Here is a 13486-nt window from a genome sequence, read left to right on the forward strand (position 1 = left end):
TTGAATCGTTTTCTTCTCTTTTCTATACACAAACACTACCAACGTTTTGAATTATTGATGGTGTACTTCGATAACTGGGCAAACATTCGAAGTACACTTTCTCGAAAGTCATGAAAAAAAAACATTTTTCTCTTTCCTCCCTATTACAGTCGTTTAATTCATTTCAATAATTAGCTAAATTTATTGATTAGGTAATTGACTTTATTGTTTGTTTATCTGTTTGTTTATTTGTTTCTTTAACTTAGTGTGTGTTTTCGTATATTTGTAATTGTTATTGTTTGGGGGGGTGGTGGTATTGCTGATACTCAATTGTTCTAAAGCAGTACTAGCTTTTTATCGTACAAACGAAGTGTTTTTTTTTTTTTTGTTTTGTTTTATCTCCAACATATATATATCCAAACATTGAGAATTGACCGTATGAAATTATGCTTTTATTGCAGATCCACCGAGCATAAACATAACAGCAACGCCTGATGTAGTAGGCTGCATAGGCCGTAAAGTGCAATAGAGATTTCCGATTTAGCGGATTAGCGACAGTATATTCCACGCTCATTAATCCACCCGGAATATAGCCTGAGTATCAGGTCTTCCGAGGGGGAGTGGGAGAGAAGGGAAGGAAGCCGGCTCTCTCTTTCCCCTCTCCCGGAGAGCCTGATACTCATGCTACCCAGAATATAGGTTAACTCAGTAAATGTTTTGTTTTCTATTGCTTAACGAGCACTATTTTTTTACTTAATATTCTGAACTGGTACTGTTTTATATGACCTTTTTGAACTAAAATATGGTTTGTTGATATGAGTACACAATCAGTCTATACTCAACAAACAAATAAACAAATAATTTTTGCTGACGAACATGTATTATATCAACTAAAATTGTTAAGGCCGATTTACACGGTACAACGTTTGCTTACGAGTGTCGCATGCAATCTGCTTACGCCATCCTTACAACACGGCTACCACTGAGGATTTTAAGACATGATTTAAAACCCTACAACAATCGCATACGACAGTGGTAGCCATGTTGTAAGGATGGCGTAAGCAGATTGCATGCGACACTCGTAAGCAAACGTTGTACCGTGTAAATCGGCCTTCATACTTCAGTGTTCTCAAATCTACAATGAAAAATCCAAGTTACACTTGTAAGCAAAGTCTTTGGAAAGAAAGAGGTTGACGAAACGTTATCAAAGTTTCTCGAATATTCCACAAATTGTATCGTTAGGGGGAAATCAGTCTGTAAAGAAACGAGTTGATATTCTCTTTCCTACAGTCCTCTAAGAATTAGTCTCCTTCGATTTGCATGAAATCCACAGGTTGCTACTACGATGGGTTGGAACGGTCTCATGTGACGAAAGATGTCTGAGGAAGCCGAATATACTTTAAGAGAACCAATAGTGTGCTCCACTCGGATACGAAGTGATCTCAGGGCCCTGTTAGCATCTCGCTGTCTTCTGTTGTGGGCAATACGTCTTGGTGTAATGAGAGGAGGGCGGTTAGCATATCCCCCATCAGCAAGCAGCCTTGCTCGTTGTGGAAGATTTCTTATTCTCCTGTGTCCTATAGCAGGAAGTCGTCTGAATGTTTCTGCATCTTTCATACGCCCCGGAAAACTGAAAAATGTATGCATTTATCTTTCAGTAGTAAACAAATGTGTCAGGGTAAATCATATCGTTATGACCATCATAATCATTCATTCATTCACTCATCCATCCATCCATCCATCCATCCATCCACCCACCCACCCACCCACCCACCCACCCACCCACCCATCCATCCATCCATCCATCCATCCATTCATTCATTACTATCTTAAACCTAGACAAGTCTACAAACTTACCCAGCTACAAGTAGTACTATCAATCCGTCTGCATCGATTACTATTTGCGTACTTATAAAGTGGTATTTCTTGTCGCCTCTATAAAACTCTGCTTGTCTTGGGCCAGATGGTCTTTGAATTCTGTGTGTCGTGGCGTCTATCATACCTACAGCGTTTGAAAAATGTGGCAGAGTGTCCAGAAAATTACTCCAAACCCTTAGAGAGTGCCATGTGATAAAATTTTGATAGCGGACAAACAGAATTGGAACGATATGATAGATTTCTTCAGCAACGGTACTTTTGCTTATTCTAAAGATGAATGCGAGGACGTACAGTTTCGGGTATTGCCTTAGCCACATAACAACCATGAGGACTCTGTTTGTGACGTCAAGTTTGCAAGCTCTTCGTCTATTAGTTGCTGGTACTCGAGGTGTATGTCTTGGAAGAGCAACGTCTACGGCTATTCTTCGTATAATAGCATCAAAGGATTCAGGTGTTTCCCCGGTCATGTACCAAAAAACGCGTGGGTAGCTCCGTACTGAACGATAAATATCGATGCCATTGTTTTGGCGGTGAAGAAGCTGATTGCCAAGAAGTCTGGCTAAGAGGTTAAATCTCCCTGTTGGTACTATAGAGACCAGCATAAGAAGTGCTATGAGCAGATTCCCTATAACATGGGTAGGAAATAGAGGAACTAGGCGTGGTGATCTTTGGAGCACAAGTTTTACAACTGTAACCACAAACAACAGCGTCATCACAACAAAGGTTGGGAAAGGAGGAACATCCATTACTTGTTTTGAACTTAATAAATACCTATAAACTTTTACAAAGGCGAAGATATGCAAATAATTTGCTACAACTTGTCAAAGCGTGCGTGCACTTAGAATGTATGCATTATTATTAACATAATTAGGAAACAAAACACAAACACAATTAGGAAACACAAGAAGGTTGATAACATTCACGCTTAGCGCACGTGGGCACGTTTGCTAGCAAGGCACTCTTTTCATCATTCGTACAAGAACATTGAACACGATGGAAAACGTGAAAAAACAAAGAAAAGCAAGAAGAAATTATACAGAACTGGAGGATATTCTCATTCTTCAGGCTGTAAATACATGTGGGAGAGAGTGGAAAAGCGTGTTGAGCTACATGAGACGACACGCAGAAGTGATGGGAGAAGCAGGAGACCAGTATTTGGTCGAGGATAAGTCCGCTTGCAAGGCTTTACAAGAGCGCCTAAGAAAACGAGCTTCTAAACTGCTCAACAACGCTCTACTTACAAGGTACAATCAATTATTAAACAGGTGCAAAGTGCTTTCCGTAAGTTAAGAGGATAATAATATAAAATTATTCTTATAGGAATGACGATACCACGTCAACAGACAAAACGCAGCGGGAAACACCATCAACATCAAAAATAATTGATGATGAATACGAGTCTTCTCAATCTAGCAGCGAGAAAAGTGCTAAACAAGAAATTGCAGAAATTTGTAAGGCTATTAATACTAGGGAAACGAAGTATGTGGTTGACGTGGATGACAAAAACCTACAGCATGACGACTCGACAGAAATTCTCAAGAAGATCAACAATAGAAGGGAACTTGAGAAAGAGGAAGATAGGTAATTTGATAATAATTTAATATTTTGTAATAATTTGTGCTCAAATTCTTAGATATGGCTTGTAAAACGTGGTTTTCATGTGTTGTTTTTATCTTAGGAAAAGAACTTCAGTGAAGCCGGAGAACAAGTCTAGCAAAAGACAAAAAGTGACGAGAGAGGATAGACTTGACCGCTTGCTGGATGCAATCCCTGGTGTTCTCGAGTCAACTCAAACTGCTGCTCGAGAGCATAAGAAAGCTTTGGCAAGCTGGAGGACTATTCATGGTTTGGTGTCTTCTGACGAAGACTAGAATATTTATTTGTCTTTTGTGGCAGTTACGTTTTGTACGTATATATGACATGCTAACATGATATCTGTCTGATGAAGACTAGAATATTTATTTGTCTTAATTGTAGCAATTACGTTTTGTATCTGTCTGATGAAGAATGGAATATTCAGTATTATTGTCTTGTAGCTGACTACAAATTATTAAAATAGTTTTCTTGTCATTAAGTGGAAAGTCAGACTCATTTCTTGGTAGCTACGATTAACATGCAGTGAAGCTCGGGGCCCAGAGATTGAGAGGTCCTTCAGGATAAAGAGGATAGGGATGCTCGTTGACGAGAAATCGGGGAAAAAAATACCCTATATAAATACAAAGACGATTCAGAAGTTAGTTTGATTTAGTTTACGGCACCTATTTAACGGTTTGACTGAATTCACAACGCATCAGCTACACGATGTACCTATTCCGTTAGTATATGCCTATTCCGCCTATAATCCGCTAAATCGGAAATCTCTAATTAGTTTGCAAGGCTAATGGTGTACCTAAACCATCAATGACATTAAAAGACTCGAGGGGTAAAGTACTGTCCAGTAAGACTGACAGTGGCGAAATATCGCATTCTATTGACGTGAAATACAGTAGTCAGTTTGATAACTACACCTGCATTGCTGAGAATAAGCTTGCAAATGCCTCTCACGTTATCTCTCTTAAAGGTAAATCAAATATGACAACTAATTTGCCAGTTAATATTATTGTCCTTGTCATTTTAGCTAAAAACATTCACTTGATTAATTTCCTTTCAGAACAATCAGCATGTCCTCCGCCGACACCAAAACCAGGTTTAGTAGTTACTACTTTCAAAAGTCATTATGTGTTCCAAGGTTGTTTTTTTTTTGTTATTTATGTTTTTTTATTATCGTTTGTTTGTTTTTGTTGTTTTTGTTTTTGTATGTTCTGTTGTTGTTGTTGTTTTTATTATTATTATTATTTATTTATTTATTTATTTTACATTGGATATTATTATTTATTTCCAAACAACGAACGCTTAAATTAGAGCAAATATCAACATTTATTATACGTGATTTCCCTTAAGTTCCTTCTCTTACCGTAGCTACACAACCCCACCATTTTTTAAATATCAACATTTATTATACGTGATTTCCCTTAAGTTCCTTCTCTTACCGTAGCTACACAACCCCACCATTTTTCCTCTGGTTTGATGCATTTTTTGCTGCATTTTTCTTCTAAGATATTTTCCACAATTATCTAATGTCATTGCTTTCTCCGTAGGTACGGGTTCGAAAGTACCCGCGGGTATCATTGCTGGAGTAGTAATTGCTGGAATCCTCGCAATAGCTGGTTTGGCTATAGCTCTTATTTTCTGTTGTCGCAAAAAGACGTTGGAGAGAGGTAATAAGTTATGTTGCTGTGTATAAAAATAAAAAAAAACGAATCTCAATGGTTATCATTTGTTTCCAGGAATAAATACTTCGCTATCATATCATTAGCGTTATTGTTCCTGCATACCGCATATACCTTGTTTTAGCATGCACTTAGTCATATGTCCCTTCCAGAGGTAGAAGCATAATTAAGTACCTTTAGACTTACGCGCTGTTTTGTAAATGAGGTTTGCACAAATGCACCTCCCACGGTTATGCGCCTAGAGAAACTAAACATCCTGTAGTTTTGAAAATGTATAAAATATCAATATTAGATACTAAAGATTTTTTTTCTTTTCGTTGTTATTTTTATAGACTCAAGAGCATCTGGTGTAAGGCAGGAGTAAGTATTTTTCTTATGTTAGAGTACAAACGCTAAAAATGTGCAACACTTTGCACTATTTAGTAGTTAATAGTGCTAATTCAACAATATAAATCAATAGGATTAGCATAATTTAGCAGTATTTAGTGGTATTTATGTTACACACTTATAATGTTTGTATTCTTTAGATTTTTCAAATATAGATCGTCGCTATGTTCCTGTTACCAAATAAAATCATTTATTTCACTTCTTCCTCTCTTCCCACACACTTCTTTTCCCTGTCTTTTTCTCTCTTGTTCTTGCTTGTTAATCAATTTTTAAACTTACTTACAAACGAAATAGAGACTGGAACAACTATAGGAAAGCTTAGTCCATAGTTACTGTGTGCGTCTTATTTTTGTCCTTATTCCAGCTTTCTCTCTCTCTCTCTCTCTCTCTCTCTCTCTCTCTCTCTCTCTCTCTCTTCTCTCTCTATTCTTTTTCCTTTTATTTCTCCTTATCTTTTTACTTTTTCTTTTCGTTTCTTTCTTTACCATGTCTTCTCCCTACTTTTTTTTTTCTACCAAACTTGATTTTGGTGTTATTTATCTTGCATCAAAGGAGAGCAGTACGAATGAGTTCTCTTCCTGATCAAGATGAACATTACGCAAGTATTCAACACCAGCAGGAGCGAAAAGGGGCCACTGCTCAGCCAATACCTCAGTATGCACAAGTGGACAAGAGCAAAAAGAAAAAACATGTGAGTTGATATGATCCTCCATTTCTCTTCTACTTTTTTTCTTTGCCTTTCTAGAGCATTTAAAGCACCGTTATTTAAAGCTGTAAATTCGGTTCTATATTGTTTAATTAAAACCCCAAATTTATATTTTTGAATTTATGAAATTATAAAGCTAGTGATATTGCACTATGGCATTGCTATTAATATTTCTTGCGTAAGTTCCTGTAGATACATTTAAAATAGTTATATAATCTACGCTTTTCTCTTGGTGTCCTGTGATGGGATATCCCACTTGTCACTAGTACTTTTTTTAATAGAATGAACTTGTGTTCTACTAAACGCAAGAGACTCCTGGGGACTATAACAAAAGTTATTTAATATAATCTTGATGTAGCTTTTTATGGAGATTAGTATTTGAGTTTGATGCTTGTTTCTTATTTTCTTTCTGATTTCATGCATTTCGTCCTGTTTATTCTAGAAGAATCCTGATGAAATTGTCTATGCTGACCTTGCCCTTGACCTTGACCAGCCCGACATTGCTGGCAGTAGGCAGCATCAACCAGAACCACAGTATGGCAACCTTCAGGGAAGGGATGTAAGCATTTGAAGCAACATATCCGTATATGGCCCATCAACGACAAAGGGCCAATCAACAGCTTAAGAGTTAAGATTTTTTTAAATTTTTTTGAAGCAGGGGGTTGGTGACAAAGTGAAAGAAGGGGGCGTCCAAAATAACAAAAAATAGGTACAATGCAGAACAAGCACTACACTACCCAACTGTCTACTACACTACCCAACCCCTTACTACATTACCCAACCGTCTACTACACTACTCAACCATCTACTACACTACCCAACCCTCTACTACACTGCCCAACCCTCTTCTACACTAACTAACCGTCTACTACTTTACCCAACCCTCTTCTACACTAACTAACCGTCTACTACACTTCCCAACCCTTTACTACACTACCCTATTAAGTTCAAATGGCATTTTGATCTTCTTGGAGATTCTCGGGACTAATGAGTTATTTTTAATAGAAGATAATTCTGAAGTATGTTTCTGCACTTTAGTCCGAAGGAACGAATGATAGTTTATATCTTCTATATAGATGTATACAATCATAATATCGGTTCCAACAGAATCACTGATAGGAATTATGTTATTATTGTCGATTATCTTAACATTTGGGCTTTTATTCTTGGTTTCTTTGCTAAAGAACCAATAATTTCCGCATTATAGCTAAAGAATTTGTTTCCTGTTGACAACTCCCTAAAACAGGGACGTTATTCTGCTACAGGGACTATAATTTACTTCCGCCTTGCTAATACCAAATATAGTCCCTTAGGTGCGTCATTTGGTTGGCTCCATAAACGAGTGTCATGCTGATGACTGCTTGGATAATGTACATAACGTATGAGCTCTTTCAGCTGCCCGCTCTATCGATCAAGGTGTTTACTTGCTGGAACATATTATAACACAGCAACCAACACCCTTTTTTTATTCTAATAAGACAGGCCAGAAAGGAAGCGATGGATATTTCAGTCTATTTGTATAACAAACATATGATTTTGCCAATGCTGCATAATTAATACTTGCTATCACAAATTCCAATTTTTTCCTAAAAATAGATGCGTGTCATCGTTAGGTGGAAGTAAATATCTCTAATTTCAAATATTCCTGGTTTAGTTTCGATCCTATTTAATCCAAACTACACATATAAAGCTGTTTTGATAGAGAATCCTTGGCGTTCTTGGAATATTAGTCTTATCGGTAAGGTTATTTTTTGTTCTGAAAAATGACCTTGTTAATATTAGCGGTCTGTGTTTTATGCAAATTCGTAACGAGTATTTGGTTTGAAATGTAAACACAAGCCATTGTCACTAATTTCGAGTTTATATGTCGTACGAAATATTAAAACTTACATTAATCTGCTAAAAAAGATTATTTGAATTCCAAAGTGAAGGAATTCAATCGATTTTGTAGCATATTTTCTACTGCATCGAATGACATGTCAGCGTCGTAGCAGTCAAAATAACCCCTCCGTGTCACCGCATGACAGTTCTTAGAACTATAATATTAAACATGTTTCTGTTTGCCTTCCTGCACGTGCATATTTCTCGCAAAATAGCACCCCAAAATACTAATTTTGTTGTTTGACTATCGTACTTAATGGGATATTCATTTCTTTTAATAAGAAAACTGCAAAAGAATTCAGTTTTTGGATTCACTTCCGCTTTGAATATTACAAACTTTGTACTTGTTGACAGAAGTAACTTGACAGAACAAAAGAGGCGAGGTTAGGGTTCATTACTCCCTCGAGTTAGAAAATGAAAAGGCTTTTGTAAATGAAAACATTCTAGAAGGATAGCACGCTAGGATTGAATATTAAATTGCTTCTGGTATCGCGTGGTTGTCTTTTCCCATACCTTCGAATTGAATTGTTTAGATAACATGAATGGTTTACTTACTTCCTCGTGCTCCAGCACGCTCAATTTGAATTCTACATTCAGCACTGGATTAAAGGATTTCACAAGTATTTGCTATACGATTTGTGGTTCCAATATGAAGATTTTTCGTTATAACAATATGTTGCTAAAAATAAATATTAATTTTGTATTACAAAATATTTTGTAATTAGCCTAACTTTGAATTTGGATATATATTTTGACTATATAAGATTTGTTAGTGTTGTTTGTGCATCCAATAAATTGGTAGTAAATTTAAGATAGGGATTTAGTAATAGTTAACTTTAGGAGGATAAGAGATTTTCACTTAAAATCCAGTCCAACTCAAAATGCCATAGAAATATTAGACGTTTGTATACACTTTTTCATATTGAGAAATAAATTGTGAAGAATAATGAGCTAACTCAAGTGTAACTGTACTATCATTTGTTTAGGATTCTATATATGTTTTCGTAGTTTGATAAGAATTTTGAAATGTCAAAAACGCATTTTTGATATATCATCTCTACTTTATATAGATTAATAATAATTTTTTACTATGAAAATAATTTTAATAAAATCGCTTAAATCGTCCAAGTTGTTTTCCTTGTATCTTCCGGTTTACAAAGGTGCGCAACTCGCAACTGGTGTGTGTTGGTACATGCGAAGTTAATTATCTTTGTGTTTGTGACTTGCAGCTGTGCGTTTGATTTGTTTCAGGTCGAGACATGTGCGCGTAGGATGTCACGCAATCTATCCTGATTGCTCTTTATGATAATCAGCTAATCAGGTACTCGACCATTACTGAACAATGCTTAACAATAAAATAAGTGCACTTCATTCCAAGTTCGTTTATTTCCTGGCTATAGAATATGGAGTTGCAAAGGAAGTGCGTCAATGAGTTATTATTGTCCTATGTGCCTACATGATGAATGCGGGAAAAAATGAACTTTTAGAAAATATTCCGCCATAGGTTATGTCATCAAGTAAATATTAAAAAAATATAGGACCGTCTTTCGATTTATTTGGTATTAGCACTGAGCAACAAATGCATCTTATTAGGTTTAAGAATATTTCAGTTTAAGCAATTAGAAAGAAGTCTCAGAAGATGGGTTTAACGCAAGTTTAAACACGACTCCTGTAACAAAGCACGCGGAAATCGGAAGTTATTTTTTTGCTGTTACACCAGTCGTGACGAAAGAGCCTCATGGTTATCACGAGGTAGTTTATCAATAGGCTGCAGCATATTCTGTTTAGGAGGACTTCAACAGCCTCTTTCGAGTTTCGTTTTTTTGATAAGTCGAAGCATGAAAGTGAATTATTTATCTTGCATTTCCGCCTGGTTATTTCGTTTGCTGGGATTAGCATTAAGCAATCCTCGGATCGCTGCTTCGTTATCAAAAATATCATGATTATATTATAGTATACATTTTGATATTAAAAATAATCTGATGGAATAAATTAAGATATAATGTATGCTCAAAATTACTCGAACTTCTTTCGTGTTAAAAGGAAAGTCTTGCATTAAACGTAGAACAAATGTAAGCTATTCAAGGTATTGAAATATTGTTCTATTGATTTAAGAATAAGATGGTAATTCGGTGATACTGTATTTTAGCCTCATCCGCTTCCTTATCAGCGCGTAGTACCACTGGTGCGCACTACATATAATGTGCGTAGAACATAATTACTAATTCTGCTTTAACTGATGAGAAACAAACATGAAGAAATAGAACACGACATAAGAAAACATTTACAAAGAGCACGACAATTTCATTGAATATATCTCGTTTTGATGTGCAACCAGGTTGGGCATGCGCAGTATTTATTCAAATAGTTCCTAGATCAAAACTAGTACTACTAATTTGTTAAATATCAAAAATGGATCGTCCTGTTCACCTTATTGCAAAGCAATATCACACAACATGAATATAGGTGTGTTCAGTTTAATTTGAACTTACGCACGTATTTTGATTTGCGCAATTCCCGATGATAGAAGTGCGCACTTTTGGACAATTAGCTGCGCATGCGTATTTACTTTACGCGCCTATTTTCCTTTTATTTATTTTTTCTCGACTTCCGTTGCGCGCTTTGGTGTTTCTTTTTTTTTTTTTTTTTTCTAATTTTTTTTCTATTGTTTAATTTGACGTGGAATGCCTGAGAATAGATCTAGAATCTAAGGAGCGAGAATTTGATAGCCCCTCTTTTTCCCTTTTTCTTGACTGACGAAACGAAGGTATGTCGATGGAACGTAGCATTATGATTGTTACACTGTCACGAAACTCCTATTTCACGGCAATTTTCTTTTCTCCTTTTAGATTGCACATAAACCTTAAACTAATTTTTCACACATACGAATCATTAATGTTTTCTTGTGAAATGCAAAGCTGGACTAAAAAGTTTAATCTTCGGATCTCGAATTTACCCCAACATGAAGGATGAAATATATGAAGAAGAAAAAACAATTGCGCAAATAATATTAAAAGTGGTAAATGCATATGTCTACTTGGAAGAAACTGTTGAACTGTTGTACGAATGAGAATGCGCAAAGCTTTTAAGCAGTGTTAAAGATCTAATGCAATTACAAAAGAAGCGTCTGCGCTATCTAGTTGCATAAAGAATCTTTTGCATTTTCTAAGCATTTGGAGTTTTTTTTAGTTTCAATTAAAAGATCTGTGTACACGTGTGCCTGATGGTGACGCTACAAATGCACGTGTAAAATTTGTGTTCCATGGATCATGTTAAAAAGAAGCCGCCGAATAAGCGTTATTCGTAATCAAATTGCAAAAGTTTGGCTTCACTTTAATGTAGCATCAATCATCAATACACACAAGATCTAGACCAGAAATAAACCAATAAATATTTTCCTTCTAGAACGAGAGCTAGAAATAATAAATTTGAGATTTTTTTGAATTACATTGATAGAGATAATCATAAAGGAAAATATCCAATTTTGTTTGCGCAATTCTAGATGGGTGTTGTACGAGGAAAGTGTTCCCTATTTCTAAGGATTTTGAATTTACTAGGATTTTAAATAACAAGTGTTTTTCATAACACACACTAGGAAACCTTTCATTTTACACGTTAGCTTATAGGATGTCATTAAATGATAAAACGGATGCCTTTGAAGAAATTCCTCGGTTCAAGTGGTGGGATGCGTCTATAACGCATGTTGCGGCTTGTTTAGGATGCAAACGTTTTAGTTTGCATTTTCCCTTCATAAGTGACAATATCGAGTGAGAAACGCAGCTTGTGGTTTTCTTTAAAGTGTGGATGTTTAAAAGGATAGACCTCTAAGTTAAACGTGGTTTCCTTTTTTTTTTTAGCTTCATTCGGTTGTATGTGAGAATTGTATCTTAGCAATCCGCAAATCATGATTTAATAAAATGCGCAACTTAGCAAAGAAGGTTTACGAATGATATAATGATCCGCGATACGATAGATCGAACGTTCTAAAGCTTAATTTAGGAAGCAATGGCGTTGCGCGCTGCTAATGCGTCTTCTCTAACCAATGAGGCACAGGTTTGAGTCCTGCCGGTCTTGGTGTCGTATGAGTAGAGTTGTTTGTTGGTTCTCTGCTGTGCTTCGAGGGTTTTTCCTCCGAGTTCTCTGCTTTTCATCTCCCCTCAAAAATCAACTTCTAAATTCCAATTCGCTCTCTGAGCTTTCACCTAGCTGGAGCCTAGCTCTGTTGTGATTGTCCCACGCTGTGATACCCAGCAAAAGCTTAATATATTTTAGATTTTAAACTTATCACTTGCTCATCAGATACTTATCTCTACGCAATGCTAATCATATGATGTTGTTACCAAATAAGACGTCTTATAACATTAAATTAATAACATAGATTGAGAACTAGAACGAGAAAGCCAAAATATGAGTATCATATATTTCTTAGTAAAGAATTCATTTTTAAAGGGGTACTATATAAAAGGGATCATGAAAAAAAAATGTGTAACTTTTTAACGTACCTTTTTGCAAACTGCTATGTGCGCTTTTAAAGCCAGAAAAACTATATGGCCTGATGTCCAATGTTTTGACCGATCTGTTGCTTTTCCTGATATTTAGACCATTATAAACCATTGAGCACCTTTTGTTCAAAGCTGTCAATCATAAATTTAATCGTATCCAGAAATAATTTTCGCTTCTCCTTGTGAGAACGTTTGACAAACCTACATGGCTTGGAGAAGGAATCGCAGGTTAGATCATCTGATGTGGATGGAGTCACGCGATTTGGCAGTTTGCAGTCTTGCTGCTGAAGAAGTAACCTTATTTCCTCATCCTTAACTATGCACATTGTGATTGGATGAATCCCATGAAACATTGGGAAGGTATTTCAATTGTAAACGCCGTCACATATGCAAACACCAGTTTGCTAGTTTTCTACTTCCTTTGCTAATACGTGCTCGATTTTGATTTTGATTTCGTAATTGCTTTTGTCTTTTTGTGTACATCAAGTGTCTGCTTTTAGTTTGTTTGTAATTTTGTCCATCTTTATAAAATTTGAGCAATGCTTCATTGGCACATGACATCTTAGGCGCCATCTTGGATGAATTTAACAATGTTATACTCCTGAGTCATTGTAGTTCTAGTAGTAAAAATGGAGAAAATAGGAATAAAAATTTAGAATAAATAAAGCTTCCTTGGCTTCTGAATCATGCCAAACCAAACTATATGGTTTTAAAAGCACACGAAAATGTTACACCAAGAACGAAAGAATGCGAACCGTTTGGTTATACTGTGAGCCATGGTCCACTAACATATATAAAATATAATTACAAATAAAAATATAAAATTATAAGTACCGTTTAAATTATCACCATGCATCAGCACCAGCATCTAAACTATCATATAC

General features: G+C 35.9%; 2 protein-coding genes across 3 annotated transcripts; both read left to right on the forward strand.

The window, feature by feature from the left end:
• Positions 1-178: 178 nt before the first annotated feature.
• On the forward strand, positions 179-9228 carry LOC116308196 (uncharacterized). Of its 2 annotated transcripts, none has more exons than XM_089034892.1 (7): positions 179-503; positions 4220-4417; positions 4508-4543; positions 4995-5114; positions 5459-5486; positions 6066-6204; positions 6665-9228. In XM_089034892.1, the coding sequence occupies exons 2-7, from the start codon at positions 4258-4260 to the stop codon at positions 6788-6790; spliced, it is 609 nt and encodes a 202-aa protein (XP_088891018.1). In that variant the 5' UTR covers positions 179-503; positions 4220-4257; the 3' UTR covers positions 6791-9228. The 2 variants fall into 2 exon arrangements, with proteins under 2 accessions (XP_088891018.1, XP_088891017.1); XM_089034891.1 differs by having other exon boundaries at positions 188-503; positions 6662-9228.
• On the forward strand, positions 2566-4233 carry LOC148907704 (uncharacterized). The gene is made up of 3 exons (XM_089034890.1): positions 2566-3101; positions 3178-3438; positions 3536-4233. The coding sequence occupies exons 1-3, from the start codon at positions 2851-2853 to the stop codon at positions 3726-3728; spliced, it is 705 nt and encodes a 234-aa protein (XP_088891016.1). The 5' UTR covers positions 2566-2850; the 3' UTR covers positions 3729-4233.
• Positions 9229-13486: the final 4258 nt, after the last annotated feature.

Source organism: Actinia tenebrosa, unplaced genomic scaffold (genome assembly GCF_029948245.1).
Source record: "Actinia tenebrosa isolate PJP-AT-01 unplaced genomic scaffold, QUT_ActTen_1.0 PGA_scaffold3__52_contigs__length_22856419, whole genome shotgun sequence".
NCBI lineage: Eukaryota > Metazoa > Cnidaria > Anthozoa > Actiniaria > Actiniidae > Actinia > Actinia tenebrosa.

Bases quoted from the DNA above. Each gene is read 5' to 3' on its own strand.
- LOC148907704 (XM_089034890.1), top strand. From the start codon at position 2,851: ATGGAAAACGTGAAAAAACAAAGAAAAGCAAGAAGAAATTATACAGAA. The intron at 3,102-3,177 runs GTACAATCAATT...TTATTCTTATAG, and splicing joins AACAACGCTCTACTTACAAG to GAATGACGATACCACGTCAA. The intron at 3,439-3,535 runs GTAATTTGATAA...TTTTTATCTTAG, and splicing joins CTTGAGAAAGAGGAAGATAG to GAAAAGAACTTCAGTGAAGC.
- LOC116308196 (XM_089034891.1), top strand. From the start codon at position 4,258: ATGACATTAAAAGACTCGAGGGGTAAAGTACTGTCCAGTAAGACTGAC. The intron at 4,418-4,507 runs GTAAATCAAATA...ATTTCCTTTCAG, and splicing joins TCACGTTATCTCTCTTAAAG to AACAATCAGCATGTCCTCCG. The intron at 4,544-4,994 runs GTTTAGTAGTTA...CTTTCTCCGTAG, and splicing joins TCCGCCGACACCAAAACCAG to GTACGGGTTCGAAAGTACCC.